The sequence below is a fragment of the Mastigoproctus giganteus genome, chromosome 14, assembly GCF_048544385.1.
Source record: "Mastigoproctus giganteus isolate SK-2022 chromosome 14, ASM4854438v1, whole genome shotgun sequence".
Taxonomy (NCBI): Eukaryota; Metazoa; Arthropoda; class Arachnida; order Uropygi; family Thelyphonidae; genus Mastigoproctus; species Mastigoproctus giganteus.
The window spans coordinates 35,262,011-35,279,209 of NC_143588.1; the positions used below are offsets into that span (position 1 = coordinate 35,262,011).

General features: G+C 35.4%; 1 protein-coding gene across 4 annotated transcripts in view; it reads left to right on the forward strand.

The window, feature by feature from the left end:
• The window catches only part of LOC150075060 (TATA-binding protein-associated factor 172-like), a 934,682-nt gene that overhangs the window by 598,528 nt on the left and 318,955 nt on the right, over positions 1-17,199 (forward strand). For all 4 annotated transcript variants that reach the window (XM_090388242.1, XM_090388245.1, XM_090388243.1 and 1 more), the window contains exon 24: positions 9,292-9,445. In XM_090388242.1, the coding sequence (XP_090244368.1) occupies positions 9,292-9,445 (154 nt within the window). The remainder of the gene's footprint in view (positions 1-9,291; positions 9,446-17,199) is intronic.

A 17,199-nucleotide genomic window follows, 5' to 3' on the forward strand; every position in this document is an offset into this window, starting at 1 on the left:
CAAAAGCCTCAGTCGTTTTTGCACCATACTGCTGATAATGATATCCCCAGAAATGGTGTTGTGATTACTGCTTGTAGAGAACACCAGCTCTAAACACTCTGAGTCTCTACTCAGACTCACCTCATTCCGTGGAGTTTCGGTTAAGGTTGCTACACTTAATACATCCAATGGTATAATTTCAGAATGGGACCTAATGAATGCCCCAGAGGAAGAAATTGTTCAGGAACTGCACAATCGGAAAGTCACACAGGCCAAAAGAATTATGATGAAAAAAGATGGCAAGCTCATTCCAACTCGCAACATCATATTAACATTCAGCTCATGCAACCTACCTTCATCAGTGAAAGCAGGGTATTTGCATTGTCACATTCGCCCATATATTCTGAACCCAATAAGATCTTATGTGCCAGAAATTTGGAAAACAGTCTATCGAGTTGACTCTATATGTCCAACTGTGCATCGAAAGAGCATTCCCAAGCCAACTGTAATGCCCAGTCTTCACTTTGTCCCAGTTGCAAAGACAACCATCCTGCCTTCTCTAAAAATTGTGAACAGTGGAAATACGAGAAAAAAAATCCAGAAATATAAAATCGAAAAAAAAAATCTGTTTCCTAGAAGCATGAAAGCAAATACAACTATGGATGCCTAGACATACATATGCTGAAGCCTCTAAAAAATTTCTTTCAGTATCAGTTCAAACTGATATAATATCAATTCCACTAAACATCTCCATTTCTAAATGGGCTCGATCCTTGCTCTCTTCTGTACCACAATCCTCAAAGCAACAGATTTCAAGCAGAGCTAACAACACACCAGTCACCATACCACCTGCTGCTCATGCATCTCCTGTAAAATCCATTCAAGCAGAGAAGCCAGTTGACTCTTTCCTTATGGATACCAATGAAATTCCCCATCAAGATGAAACCAAACCCATTCTGAAGATCCATTCAGAGGTCGAATTAGACACGAACTCTATTTTCCTAAAATGAGAGAAAATTAAAATTGACCGCGTCTAACAGACTTTTAAAAAACAGACAGACTCAGCTTCTTCATCTAAATCTAAACAATGAGCAACGTAATCCAGGGGAATTGCAGAGGCTTTTGTACCAATATTGATGACATCCAGGAAATAATTATGTGTTAAAATCCAGTAGGCATCTGTTTACAGGAGACACATTTAACTCCTCGGGTATCTCCCTCAATAAAAAACTTATACTGTTTTCCGAAAAGATAGACCAGTTACGAATAATACTCATGGCGGGGTAGCCATTCTCATAGATCTCACAAGTCCCTTGCAGATTTGTTTCTTTGAAAACCTCTATTAACCCCTTCATGGATAATCCTGAGATATCTCGTTTTTAAGTTTTAAAAGTTATTTGGAACTACATGAAATATCTCGGGATACAATAATACCCAAAGCAAACAATAATACCTCCAAATTTACAATTGAAACTTATTTTTTTGTGCATTTACTGGCTAATTTTGCATTAGCCAGATAAACCCTGATATTTCTCGGGATTTTCTTACACCTGGCAGCAGATGACTGGCTTTCATTTTACTTATATTTACTTATTGTACAGCAATGTCAGAACAGTAGCGCTCATTCCTATGTGCCGCCAGTAAGCAAAATAAAATTTGCCATCCAAAAACAGTTCGCCACCCTTTTGAACTGTAGGCCGTAAGCGTCGCTTACCTCGCCTATCCACTTGCGGCAGCCGTGTGTCAGAATGTAGTTAGTTCATGATTATTGCTGTGGCGGGAGGTTACTGCTTGTTTGTTCCACTTGATTTTTTAAATTTAAATTTAAATTTATTTATATAATGAGTAGTGAAGAGTGTTTTTCTGTTCCTTTCTTTTAGCTCAAGCGCTAATTTAAAAAAATATATAATTTGCACACTTTTTGGCATACACAGGATAACTTGGGATGGCCGAAATGGCTTACTTACTCCCATGTATTTTCTGCTAAAAAATTTATAAAAAAAACAAAAAAACTATACAGTGAGTATTCGCATGATGCATACTTTTTAATCTGTAAAATAAAAAGTCGATTTGTTGTGGCACATTTTCAGGAAAACAATGTTTTTGGATGGGGTTTAAAGTTGTTGCTGCGCAAATAGCAATTCGCATTACCATAACACTTGTTTCAGACTATCCAGCGTCCAGTCGGCCTTATACCATTCATGAACTTTAAGATTTAATTCTACAGTTCTCAACCCCTTTCTAGTTTGCCGCCCTCTCGATATTACCTTTTGTTTATTGGGCAACTACAACAGACACCATCCATTGCGGGCTCTCCCAATGCAGATGGACAAAGACAACTTATTGAAATGCTCATTGACAGACAAAATTTACCCATCCTAAATACTGGTTCACCAACTTACATCCATCTCCCGACAGGAACAGTCTCTTCAGTAGATCTATCTATCTGTTCTCTGATCCTTTTTCCTTGTATTGAGTAGACAGCTCTTAACAACCCACTCAACAGTGACAACTATCCACAAATCTGAAAAATTCAAACTTCACACTCTGTGTCTTCGGAAAACTGCATAATATAGAAATTTTCCAAGGCAGATTGGGCAAAGTACACTTATTATGTATCCTTTGATAATCAGATCATCGAATTTCATCCAATTGACATAGTCACCAACCATATTACCAAACAAATCCCAGCAGCTGCATCTATTGCCATCCCACAGTCACAGGCAAGCTTCTGTCAATCCATAAATTATTGGTTGAATGAGAATTGTAAGAGTGCGGTGTGGTAGGATGCTTGCAATGTACGAGTCCACAAACATCCTACTATCAATAATCTTATAAATAATAAGAAACTTAGAGCCAAGGCTCACCACACCAGGAAGAAAGCTAAAAGAGACTCCTGGATCCGATTTGCAAATTCACTTAATAAAAATACAGATTTTAGAATAATATAGAGAAAAATAAAACAACTAAATGGCAAATTTCCTTTATCCTCTCCAATTTTTAACTGGAATGGACAGGAGCTATGTATTCCTGCAGAAATTGCAAATGCCCTAGGGTCTATATTCTCGCGGTTATCTGCCTCAACTGCATACGTCCCATCATTTCAGAAGTTAAAGCTTCAGCTGAAAAATCTCAGTTGAACTTCAAAACCACATCTTCTTAGCATACAGTCGGCCACTTACTATGCCTGAACTTCAAGAAGCCATATATACCTCAAAGAACAGTATATTATATCAGCGGTCTCCAAAGTAGGGTGCATGGGATGATCCATGGGCGTGATTTGGTAAGCAGAGCAAGCAATACAATCCTTCCATTGGGATCAACGTTGATGCAGTCCTTCCATTTGGATCAACGTACCTATATGAGGTGAATTTTTCTGTAATGACTATTATTAAAACCACATTTAGAAATAAACTTAACTTGGACCCAGATCTTCTGGTAGCTGTGTACCAAAATATGAAACCAAGATACACAGCAATAATGAAAAATATTCAAGCACATTGTTCCTACTAAAAAATGCTGTTGATTTGATTTATACCAATTTTTACTTTTACTTAATAATTTCAGTTTGTTTTGTATTTTTGCATCAAATTCGATTGTAATTTTATATATGGGATTCTAGATATAATGCATACCACATAAATTATTTATAAATAAAACAAATAGTATTACATTACATTTACTATACTTGTTACATTAATGATTTCATATCATTTTGTGCTTGAACTCCAATTTAATTTTGTTTTGTATTTTTTCATTGTGATCTTTTAAAATTATATGTGATTTTAGATATAATGTTTTCCCTGTAAATGATTTATAAATAAAAAATATATATATATATTAAACTTATATATTTAATTTTTTATTCCGGGGTGCGCGCTAGTCTTTTAAAGCAAAATAAGGGTGCACGACCAAAAAAGTTTGGAGACCACTGTATTATATACTTAAACCCTTAGATAACAAATCATTATCCTTGCTGCTGTCTTTCTGTAATCGTATTTTCATTGAATGTTCATTCCCCTCATTCTAGCATCACTCCTATGTACTGGCATTTTCCAAACCAAGGAAAGATCACTCTATCCCTCACAACTACAGACCTATTTCTCTTACCAGCTGCTTGAGTAAAACTGGAAAGAAAAATACACTGCCAACTGATCTGGTATCTCGATTCCAAATATCTAATGTCTGATAACCAATTTGGTTTCATAAAAATCAATCATCCCTAGATCTCATGGTCAAAGCTGATGCAAACATCAGGAATGCATTTATCCGAAATGAGCATCTTGTTATGGTATGCCTTAACATCACTTGGCATCCTGAAAGATCTTCATTCCCTTGACCTGAGAGGCCACTTAACTTATTTCATACAAAACTTCCTTCAGCATAGAACTTTTCAAGTCTGCCAAACCAAATGTATATGCAACCTGTAAACTCATACCTCTACAGTGATGATCTTCCTGTTTCCTGCAGTTCACAGAATATGAACTTCATTGAAAGGCAACTACAAATCTCACTTAACAATATTGATCTATGGATGACACATGATGGGTACCGACTGTCACTTCAGAAATCTAGTGTCATTCATTTTTGTAACAAAAGAAAGATGCATCCTGACCCAAAGCTACACTTACTGAATCATCCTATTTCTGTTATGAAAAGTATTTGCCTGCTCGGCATGATTTTTGACAGCAAGCTTAATTTCTAAGAACATGTCAAATATCTGCTGACTACTTGCCAGAAAAAAATGAACATACCCAGAATTCTTTCTTCTACAACATGGAGTGCAGACCGCTACACCTTCCTTCACTTGTATAGAATTCTAATTAGATCTCATCTTGATTATGGTGCCCCAGTGTATGACTCTGCTAGTATGAGCATGGTAACACACCTTGCTCTTATAGGTGCATATAGGACATTGCCAGTACATAGTCTTTATGTTGAAGCCCATGAAGTTCTTTTCAGTCTCAGAAGAAAAGTGTTACTTCTAAATTATGCAGCTTAAATTTGAAGCATGCCTAAACATCCCATTTGGCTGATACTTAGTGATCCACAGTTTAAAATGTTCTATAGAAATAAACCCAGCACAGTTCAGACTAATGGTATCAGATTACAGGCACTAGCAGAAACTTGGAATGTACACCTCGAAAAAGTGCTCCAAGGTCTAAACTGTTGAGTTCCCCCATGGTCCTATATTAAACCAACCTGTGAAATTACTTCTTAAAGTGGGGGGAACATTCCCTTGCAAATATTAACATGCAACTCCATACTGCTCTCACAGAGAATTATCCTCTTTTTACAGAAATATATACTGATGGATCAAATTGTAAAGTAGGTGCTGCACCAGTTTTCCTTTTAACACTATCTCTGTATCACTTCCCACCAAATGCAGCTGTTATACAGCTGAGTAATTTTCCATCAAGCTTGCCCTAGAAAATATTCCCCATCTGTCCATAAAAAAGTATAATATATACGGACTCGCAGAGTACACTTTTAGCCTTATAAAACACCTCCTCACCAACCAATCCTTTAATAAAAACTATAAGTGTGTTGATACATACTTAGGAATGCCAGCTAGTACTCATCTGTTATTGGATCAAACTTTCAGCAGAGATTGCTGATAGTGAAGCATCTGAAAATTAAACTGAAGTCTACGTGCCTGGAGACATTGAGCCCATCCCTCAACTGTTTTCACAGCATGAACTCAATGACCTGGTAAGAGATTTAGACTCAAGTGTTTTAATATATATAAATGTATAAATATAGTATCTATGTATAAATATAGTGCAAACGCATCAGAATAATTTCTGATGCGTTTGCACTATATTTATACATAGCCTGATAAGAGATTTAAATTTACCAGAGGAGTCAGCAGATCTCTGGTTCTAGACTTAAGTCAGAACTCTTCTATCACTTGGGACATTTTTCTCATGGTACAAAGAAAGAGAGAGAACAAGAACTTCTCTTTGGTGTTTTACAGTAATATAAATGACTTAATGAACTGTTATGAATAATTTAGGAATTAGTTACAATCTTTCCTGATCAAAGTGGAGTCTCAAAGGCATGTTGATCCACAATGGAAATAAATATGAGTCAATTCCATTAGCTCACTGAAAGAAATTCATTTGAAAAAGCATTTGAAAGAAATATACGAGAAATTGAAGTTGTTGACAGATATTAAATATGAAGAACATGGTTGGTTGGTTGGTCTATAGGCATGTTACTTGAACAGCAATCTGGCTACACAAAAATGCCTTACATTTTGTATGAGTAGGACAGTCAGGCAAGGAGTAAGCACATGGATGTCAGGGCCTGGCCAAAAATGGGCAGTTTGTTGCCCGGATCAAAGAATGTCATTCATATACCACTGGTAGATCCCCAGACCTGTCTTCCTTCCAACCTTGCACATCAAATTGAGTATGATGAAACAGTTTGTGAAAGCTTTGCCTTGGGAAGGTCCTTGCTTCAACTACCTTATACTGAATTCCCATCGATCACCTAGGAGAAGCTAAAACAAGTTATTTTTCTTGGACCTCAAATTCACAAATTGATGAGGGACTGATATCTTAAGAGAACTAAGAATAAAAGAGAAAAACAGGCATTGATTAGCTTCAGGTCTGTTGTTGAGACCTTAGGGAACAACAAGGATCCAGTCACTAAAATTATAGGAAAATAGTTGAATATATTTTGGCAAACTTCAGTAAGCTAGGCTGCAATATGAGTGTCAAAAATACATTTTTTACACTCCCACGTTGACTAGTTCCCAGAAAATGTAGGAAGTGTTAAGTGAAGAACAGGGTGAGAGGTTTCATTAGAACATTAAATACATGAAGCTGAGGTACCAGGGATGGTGGGATGTCAAACTATTGGTGGATACCTAAGAGAGACTAATGTAGAATGACCTGCAAAAAATTTGACCCATTGTAGATCAGTTTTTAAAGTGAGAGTTGAATTGAGTGTTTAATTGACTTTTTAACCATACTACCCTTTTTTAATAGTGTTCTTGTCACGTATTTAAATATAAAATCCTAGTAAAATTAGTATATTGTTCTGATTTCAGTGTGCAAATTTTGCCAAAATTAATAAAACTTGTGAAAAATGAACTTTTCTTTCATGATTTCTGAAGAAACATGATATGATGGAAACAAATGGAAGTCATTTTTGAATTCAGCATAAGAATTCAAAAATCAAGTAAATTCAAAGTGTAAGAAACCTGATTTGCTACATTAAGGTCAGCTCTGCCATATGAAACCAACTGGATAGTGTTTCATTTTTTGGAAATTGTGCTATGCAGTACCAAATGCATGATAGCTAAGGAACTTTCACAGCAACTCAACATCGGTATAGGAAATATCCACTGCTTTATTCATGACCTTCGTTATCATGAAGCCGCTACTGAGAGGATTCCAGTGTTACTGAAAAAAAAAAAAAAAAAAAAAAACTTAAGAAAATAGGATTAGCATTTTTGCACTTGTTATACCATTGTAAAAGAGAGCTACAAATGTGTCAATGAAATACTCTTAGTGCCATTGTTTTGAACCAGAGTCTAAGCTTTTTATTATGCATTGGAAACATCCTCATTCTCTAAAATAAATAAAATGTTGATCCGTTAGATTTTTGCAAAAATAGTTATACAGCACACATTTCATGAGCTTGGTCTTTCTCTTTATATATATTTTTTAATTTTTAATTTTTTTTTATGTAAACCCCAAACACTTGAGGTATTAGAACCTATAGTACTTAGTACCATGCTTGGGTTGGAGATTGAGAAGACGAAAGAAGATATTTGATGACATTAGACTTGAACTTCTGTAGACTGTAATTTTCAGGAAATACGTACAAAGGAAGGTTATTCCAGAAAACGGCAGTTGAATGAATGAACAAGGAAGATGAAAAGTTGGTTCTGTGAGTTTGAAGTTGGACAGTATATGGATGTTAGCTTGTGGCAGCACGTGTTTGGACTGTTTTGAAAGAGAGAGCGCGAATTATAGAAGCCAATTCAGAAGAACAGTGCCCATGGAAGTATCTGTAGAAGAGGCATGCAGCAGAAACAGTACGTCTATGAGATAGCGAGTGGAGAGACTATGTTAGAGATGAATAAATAAATAAATAAATAAATTTTCTGTTTAAATTTTCCGGCACGACAACCAAGTCGGTAGAGTTTACAATAAATCGTCAATACAAATATTTATCGTATCTAGTAGTCACGGGCTTGAACCCCGGTCCACTCAAGGAACGCGCGCTATGCACTCTCACTCCTGACCACTGGGCTACGTCAACTGCCCTCTTCTGAATGGAATCAAGAAGCCTGAGAGAGGTTTTGGGGGAACCACCCCCAGATGTGGGAACAATACTCCATGGTAGGGCAGATTTGCGATGTGTACAGAGTGAACAGCTGTTTGGAAGAAAAGTAACGCCGAGAGCGAAAGAGAAATCCAAGTTTTTTAGATGCAGAGGAAGCAATATTTGCAATGTGCTTGTGCCAAGAGAGATTAGAAGTCAGGGTAATCCCCAAAAGAGATATATCATTTTGACTAGAAATCGAAGTGTCATCAAAGATAAGCATAGGAGCAGAAGAATCCTTTTTGCGAGATATATGACAAGACTGCATTTTGGAAGGATTGAAATCAACTAAGTTGTCTTTGCCCCACTGGAGAATTACCTGTAAATCGGCATTTAAAGAATTGGTAGCAGATTTTCAAGAAGTCGAAGCTGATTGAGTAGGGCAAGTCTTTAAAGCCTTAAAGAATTTGATGAAAGCATTAACTTTTAAACAGTAAACTTAAACTGAATTGACCAATATAAATATTTCAGTTCCACACTTCAAGTTTGACAACTTGAAGTGTGGAACTGAAATAGAGATGGAATGAATCACCTTGCTTTATGATAATATGTGCTTGCGTGGTGTGTGTGTGTGTGTGTGTGTGTTTTTTTTTTTTTTTCTATTTATTATTGTGTGATATATTTTTGGAACATTTAAAAAGCTTTAATTTGATGTTATTTAGGTTTGAACTGGGATGTAAAAATAGTGGGCAAAGAATGGTTCCTTCAACAGGTAAAAGAATTTATTGAAGGGATATATAGGGTAGTAGAGAATATAAACAATGGATTGAATTTATAAATGCTAAAGCAGTCTTTATAAAGAGTTTCAAAAATAAAGGTTTTTTTAAATTCAACCAGCCTTGTAGTTAGTTATTAAAATATTGAACTATTTTGTATCCTGTTATATACATAGTTTTTTTTTTTTTTTTTTTTTTATCTTAAAAAGTTATTGATGTGTATTTAAAAGTTTAATTTATCTATATTCTTTGTTAGTCTCAAAAACAAAATGAACTACAGAGACGAGGTGCTACATTTGTTCTCGCAGAGGCTGCCAAACATTTTGGTCTAGAATTACCTCAGAAGCTTGAAAAGTTATGGGAAATAATGTTCCATCCTTTAACAAAAGCAATTCAGCATGAATATTTTGGTAATACATGTTTGATAATATTATTTCATTTTTATTTCTGCTGCTACTATTTTTTATTCTTAACATAATATTATATAAGTGTCAGTTTTATTGAAGGTAAATAGTACGTTTGAGAAAGGACAAGATTATAAATATATCATATACATGGAATTACGAGGTATCCATTAGAACTCTCAGGGAGAATACTAATGTAGCTTTGGTCAGTAACCTTAATCTGAGTCTTATCACAGAATTTCATAATCCCCTCCCCTTCAATTGCTGAATTCTGTGTCATTAGCATAGACCTTCTCGTGTTCAAGTAAATTCCATCTTTATAAAATAAATAATTTAACATTAATTAGGGCAAGAAAGGCATAGGGGGAACACTCCCCCATAAATCTTGTTGAATCCCTTCTGTTGTCTCTGAGGTAGAATTGCAGACATAATAACATAATGAATTTCTCAAGACTTTATAATTCTATACCAAGTTTGCAGTTTTTTTTTTAAGTCATTAGTGTCTACACGTATAATTATATGCTCTTTAGTTCCCTGATCTGATTAGGACCATCACCAGTTTTAGCACCAGGTTGGTATTCCCTGTTTGATTTCATCTGTCTTGATTACGGAATGCATTCCATATTCCTTTATCTTTTCTGATTTATCTGAGTGGATGAATTGTATATCGCACACTAAATTTGCCTAACTTGGAAGCAGAATACAGGCTGGCCTCGATTAATTCGTCCCGCGGGTGCATCGCTCAAAACAGAAATGCATTAATCAAATGTAGTAATCAATTGGAAAAATAATTGGTCAATGACCTTCGGGAATGTTCATAAACAATTTTAAAAATACCTTTTAAATAACTTTTTAACTGTATACCATGTAAAAGATAATGAAATTAATTATAGAATTAAATGTTTATTGCATAAAATACACAATGAAGAAACTGTTTGTTACGGAAATATTTGAACAGCATTGGCTTTCTTTTTTTTTCATCAGTCAGTCTCCGATAGCTGACAACAATCTTCTCGCAGCTCTGGCGAAATAAATATCGCAAAGAACCTCAAACCTTGAGGTTCTCTGCGATATGAAAGATTTCATCTAGTTCTTTTACCATTATCTCCTTTGTGGTAATATTTTTATCTGGCTTATTTAATTTTTTTTTTTTTTTTTTAAATTTAAAAATTTGAAATGCAAGTCTGCACATGACTTTATTAGTGGGAGACAAACAAGTAACACGTCTGCTTATGATGGAACATGTTGTGGCAGGCAAACACTTGTTTATTGCCCGTCTGACACGTGGTAAGCTTAGCACTTGATTCAGATCTTTTTCAATTATCACATTAAAAAAAATCATGTTAACTGGAAATTTGCATCATGTAAAGTGAAAAGTGGCATAATTTTTTCAAATAGCAGTAACTGAAAAATGCGTTAATTGAACTCACGTTATGCGAGACCTGGCTGTACTCTCAGTTTCTTGATCCAATCCCAATTATTTTTTCAGAGACCCTTCCTTAGTTCAGTATGGAACATTCAAGTAAGTGCCCAGCCCCTGAATTACCCTTGAGGGCAACTACCTATTGTCTCAGAGATCCAGTCTTAGCCATTACCATAATGGTTAAGATTGTACATATTTGCTTTCCCCACACTGAGCAGAAGCATATCGCCATCAACTAACATTGACGTTTTGCATCTGTGACTTTATTCAAGAGAATAGACCATAACTTATGGGTGAATCACCAATTGCCATCCCTCCTTCCCCCAAGGGATATGCTGTCTAATTCACAATATTAGGTCAGTACAATTTGAATGAAGTTAGGAGTCATCAGGTTTTATCGATAAAACACTATTTAAATAGTGATAATGCTAGTACAGGTCGACCATCACTAATCTGGCCACTGGTAATCCAGTTTGTACACAATGAAGTCTGTGAGAAGTTTAACTCTGCTTAATTGTAAATTCCAGCAACTTCTCTAAGTTTCTCTTATTTTAGTAATTTCATTTTATCCATTCTTTTTAGATATATATATTTTTTACAACACACTTGTACAAACTTGCGGAAAAGCACAACACAATATGATACAGTGCGCTAAAAAACTTGTTTTCACAAAATCTCTAACAATACTGACAAGCTTATTGCGATGTTTGAGAGTTTATTTTATCGTAATTAGTTTTCTTGCAGCGCTCGCTGCGTGTGCAATAAACTGATGACAAATGACCTTCGTATGTATGCCGTAATAGCATCACACGTATGTGGCCGACACGGCGTCTCAAGAAAAAAAGTAACCAACATATGTGGCCACGTTAGCCACGTATATGCAACATAAAAAAATACTTTTTTTATATATATATATTTTAAGTGAAAAAACGACAACACTGACATTACAATATTTATTTTAGAATTACTACTCAAATTATTTGCTAAATATTTTTTGGCCCTTGGGGAATTTTTTTCTTAAACTAGCTTGGCAGTTAGCTGTTGGGTAAACTGTATGTGCTAAAATAACCACCAGTGATCTGGCAAACTCACTAATCTGGCACCCGACAGGTCCCAGCGCTGCCGGATTAGTGATGGTCGACCTGTATTAGTAGTGGGAAAAGATTCAAGAAAGCAAGCAGGGAAAAAAAAAAAAATAATAATAATAATAATATATATATATATATATATATATATATAGAATCAGCAAAAAAAAAAAAAAACTTCCCATATCACTTTTCCATTTTCTCTAATAGTTATTTGTTTGGTTCATCATTGAATTTATTCAAAATACCCACCACTATAACAGCAAATGGAAGTTTGTTCCAATATCCAATGCTAGATAAAGACAAATTTCTGCACAACTATTCTGCAACCACCCTTTCTGAACTTGAATTTATACCACTTGTATGCAGTCCAAGCTTGAGGAAAGATGCCATCAGCATTCATCATACTCAATTCATTCAAAGCCATAAACATACATACATATGTCCTTCAGCTGCCTAGTCACCAGACAGTGCAATTTGCAGAGCTGAAAACTTTCTTGGGAAGTGTTTTTTCTGTTCCCATCACTAATCTCATTGCTCTTCACTGCATCCATTCCAACAGTTCCATATCCTTCCTAAATTGAGGCTTCCAGACCGACCTGTATATAGTACTCAAGATGTGACCTAACCATTGCCTTATACAACAGGGTGATCACCTCCTGCTGGCAAAATTTCTGTATTGCCCAGAGACCTTCATATCTGACTGCACAACAATAATCCCAGAATAACATACAAATTGTGTGGTAACACAATTTGTATGTTATTCTGGGATTATTGTTGCCTGTATGCAGTACCTTTTCTTTGTCAGTGTTAAACTTCATTTCCCACTTTTTAGTCTATCTGCCTTTTGTAGATCTTGTTCGAGTAACATGTCCTAATTACTATCATTAACCTCCCTGCCAGTCTTCATATCATCAACAAAGCCTGATATACCTTCATCATTATCATTAATAAATATAGTAAACAACAATATGCTCAGCCCTAAACTCTGGGGAACTCCGCTAATAATATTAGTGCAAAAGCAGTGCCTATTGATAACTACACTGTGTTGTTCCACTCAACCATCCCTTTATCTGTAACTCTAACTTTTCCTAATGCCACCCTACTCCAATTTGTACAGCAGTCTTTTATGCAACAGTGTCAAAAGTTTTTCTGAAATTTAAGTATGTGTTTTCAAAATTATATTTTGTATCCAGTTTCTTTGGTACAGCATTCATCATTTGTATTTGTGGCCACATCATAGTTTGCAACCAGATTGCACAGACACAATTGTCCCTTAACAAATCCATACTATGTATAACAGCATACCTGTCTAGATGATCTTGCATTTCTTCTTTAAACAGTGATAACTCCATTATTTTTACTGAAACAGAAATGAATCTAAAAGATCTGTAATTTCTTATGTCAATCTTTGATTCCACTTTGTGAACTGGGTATATATTTGCTTGTCTCCATTCCAGTGGGGCCTTTCCGGAATCAAAGGACACTCTCATAATTATGGCTAAAGATATGCCTACACTTTTGCTGCATTCCTTAATATAATTGTTTAGATCAGATTCACCCCATGGGCCATTTTGATTTTCAACTTTAACAGTTTCTCTTCCACTTTTCCTTAAGTTATGACAAAATAATTTAGATCTATGTTAGAATTTGATTCACTTTTGGTATACCCATTCATAGAATATTCTTCAAATGTTGATTCAAAATACCTATTCAGTGTTTAGACTTCGTTTGCAACTTGATTGTATGGGTAGGGGACAGAAATGCATTGTTCCAGATTGTCATGTTCTTCAGATTGCAGTTAAAGACTGCATGAATTACAAACTTTTTTTTTTTTTTTTTTTAATATGGTTCCTCCTATCAAGGAATAGTTGTTATGGATCTGTGAACTTTGTGGAAATCCTGGCCTTTCCTCAAAAGATATAAGTATAATGCTATCATGAGATCTTTGGAAGGGAGGTATTCTTCAAAACTGGAGGGATCTTTCTTCTAAGCAGCCAGGAAGCTATATTGCAAGCTTGAATATTTAATCAGTCTCCCAGTGTATCAAAGTGAACTATGTCCCTATCAATGAGTAATTGGAACCGTGGCACCTTTAAGTTATGCCTTCAATATATAGTGTCCTCATATTTGAAGCGATAACAGGTAAAATTAGGATTGTTGCCTTCTCACCAACATTGACAAATAAACAAATTTTCTCAGAAATTAGAATAAACTTACAGTAGAATGCCCTTCTCTAGATGTATTTTTTATAATTTAGGACTACTTCATACATCTGAAAATATTCCGATAGCCTGATCAGCTTTCCACTACAGTTCTAATCAATTCAAAAGTGTTGAAGCCAGCACAGTTAAAGGAATGTTCTTTATGGCTTTTCAGATTTGCAGCCTTCATTTTAAAAGATGAAATTTGCTGCATTCAACAGATATTACAGCTGAATGGATATCATCAAAATTTTATGCATGGGTTATCTTACACTGTTTCCAGCAACAGATCTCTTTTACCTTTCCCTGCCAACCCATGCTCAGTGAGAAGACTTCAAGGATTGATGATTGCTATAGATGCATCCTTGTGTGTAGATATAATGAGATTTTCCCCCTCTCCACCACAAAAAAAAAAAAAAAAGTTAGCAACTTTTATAGACTTGATTTTCCAGTTTAGCAAATATCCTAAGGACAGTTGTACCATAATCTTAAATAAAGTCTAAAACAACATTCTGGGGATACTAGATTTAGTAATGTGACAAGAAATGCAAGTTGCCATGTCGTGCATAAAACCAATCATCCAACCACACACCTCAGACTGAAAGTAGACCTCAGTACAAGCTGAGGTCTACTTTTAGTCTCTCTCTCTCTCTCTCTCTCTCTCTCTCTCTCTCTCTCTCTCTCTCTCTCTTGTGGAGAATGATGCTCTCCCTCCCACCCCACTCATTCCTGTGATGTCTAAAAGTTCCCTTCTTCCTGTATCTTTTTGCATAAGAGATAAACTAGCATTGCCACCATGTAGACTCCTAGCAGATGGGGAACACTAGGTAATGGTTGGACTTGGGGTAAAAGTTTAATATCTTGGTTTCACAAACTGAATGTTTCATACATTGTATTCCACAGAATACTTGAAATTGAATTTAAAATGTGTGGTTTTAAATTCAACAGATGGTGAAATTCTCTTCTTTTGAGCAGCCATTTATTATCCTATAACCAGTGATGCTGGGTTCTGGTCTTTATCCACAAAAGTCCTTCCTATCTTAAAGCCTAAACACCAGATCTCTATTTTTTTATTAAAAATTTGATATAACTGATAATTGCTATAAGGCATTCAACTAGTTTTGATTGTTATTGTTGCAGTTAGCTGCATAAAGTCTGCAAGAAATTCTCTAATCAAGGATGACATGGGTAAGTGAACTCCTAACTCCTATGGTTGGGAGTACAATGTCACTCTTGGTGATTAATGATGACTCATGATATCATGATTAAAATTTTTATAATTTAGTGTGGCTGTTTAATCTTTGGAAAGTGCCTTCTTCAGTGTGTGTGCATCTGTTTTACATTTCTTACTGAAGAAACACTATAAAGATTCCTTCAGTCTGGTGAGGCAGCTCAAGCTCTCCAGGGAGCATTAGAGAGTTGTAAAAACTCTTTTCATTGCTAGATTATTATTATTTATTATTATATATTTTTTAATTTAAAGGAATAACAGTTATTCTGTTTGATTAGCAATAACTTCTATTTAGGCCTGCAGCACTCTAACTTGCTTTATCCAGTCATCAATGTATACCTATGGCATGTCCCTCCACTGCTTGGTGTCTTTCCTTTCCATTCCTATTATTGAGCAAGTTACCTAGTTGGGTAGCTTTGCCATTCTCCAAAGTATTTCAGTAATAAACAACACATTGGCTAAAAGAAAATGGCTACAAACTCTACTTCTCTCATATATAATTTGTATTTATGGCCCCTAATTCTAGTATCATTAAAATTCGTGAAAATGTCACCTTCATTGATTTTATTATCCCCTTTCAGGGGATAGACTATCAGATTCCCTAAAATACTTTGTTACCAAGTTCTGTATCTCAGGAAGTGTTATTCACATGATTGCTATTTCCATGACATTATCAAGTTCATTTCCAATCTTTGAACCTTTTCAAGAAGGCTTAATGTCCTATTTTTTTAAGTGCAATTTCCATTCTTAAATGCAGTATTTCAAGTGCCATGTCACCATTGCTTTATATAATGAGATCATGATCTCTCTATCTTTACAAGCAAATGTTAAATAAAAGGGGAAGAGGGTACCATGTGCCTTTTCCCACTGCATGTAGAATTTCACATCTTGCTGTATTATAATCCCCAAATATTTTTTCTTCTCTGATGTTTTTAATTTAATCACCTCCAAGTTTATAAGTTATTTTGGTGTTACTGTTTTCCAAGTGTAATGCAGTTTTGCTGCATTAAAATATTGCTGCCAATTTTCTGACCATGCTTGAAGGTAATCTAAGCCATCCTGAATGAGCATTGTTTGGCATTTATCAGTAACAGCCCCCCCCCAACTTTGTCATCATCTGTGATTTTGACATTGTGCCATGTATCCCTTGGTGTCATTTAAGGAAATCAGAAAGAACAGTAGTCTCACTTGAGGACCCAACTTATAACTTTAGACAAATTCTTACTCGAGGGCAATGTCATTTTTCGGCAGAACAGTGTCCGAACACATGCCACGAGGATTTCTTCTGGGTGCCTACATTGTGTGGATGTACTGTCTTGGCCAGCCAGTTCCTCAGATTTCTTCACCATTAAGTTTGTGTGAACCATGAATGGGTACTATCTGCAGAGCAACACTCAGCCAGCATAGGCTGAGGAACAGATAATGATATGTGAATACATAATGATATGTAGAACGAGGTGCAAGATGCTTGTCAGTAAATACTGCAGGAGACAGCTCGACACCCGTATGACTCAATAAGATGCTTAACTCAATGTATCCACAACTATATCAGATTTAAATTGTATTTATTTAATGTACATATGAACATTAAATATGGTCATATTTACATTACCATCTGCACTTTTTATCATGTGTTCTTTTACTCCTTGGCTATTACACTCTGAGTATCCTCTCTGTATTCTGTTTATTCGAGGTGCCTCAATTTCAATTCACAGAGTGTTTATATGTTGATGCAGAAACTGAGCAGTCATATTTTACCAGATCGCACAACTGTGGAATGAATCTCTGAAAATAACTACTGAACAGTGGAAAATTGT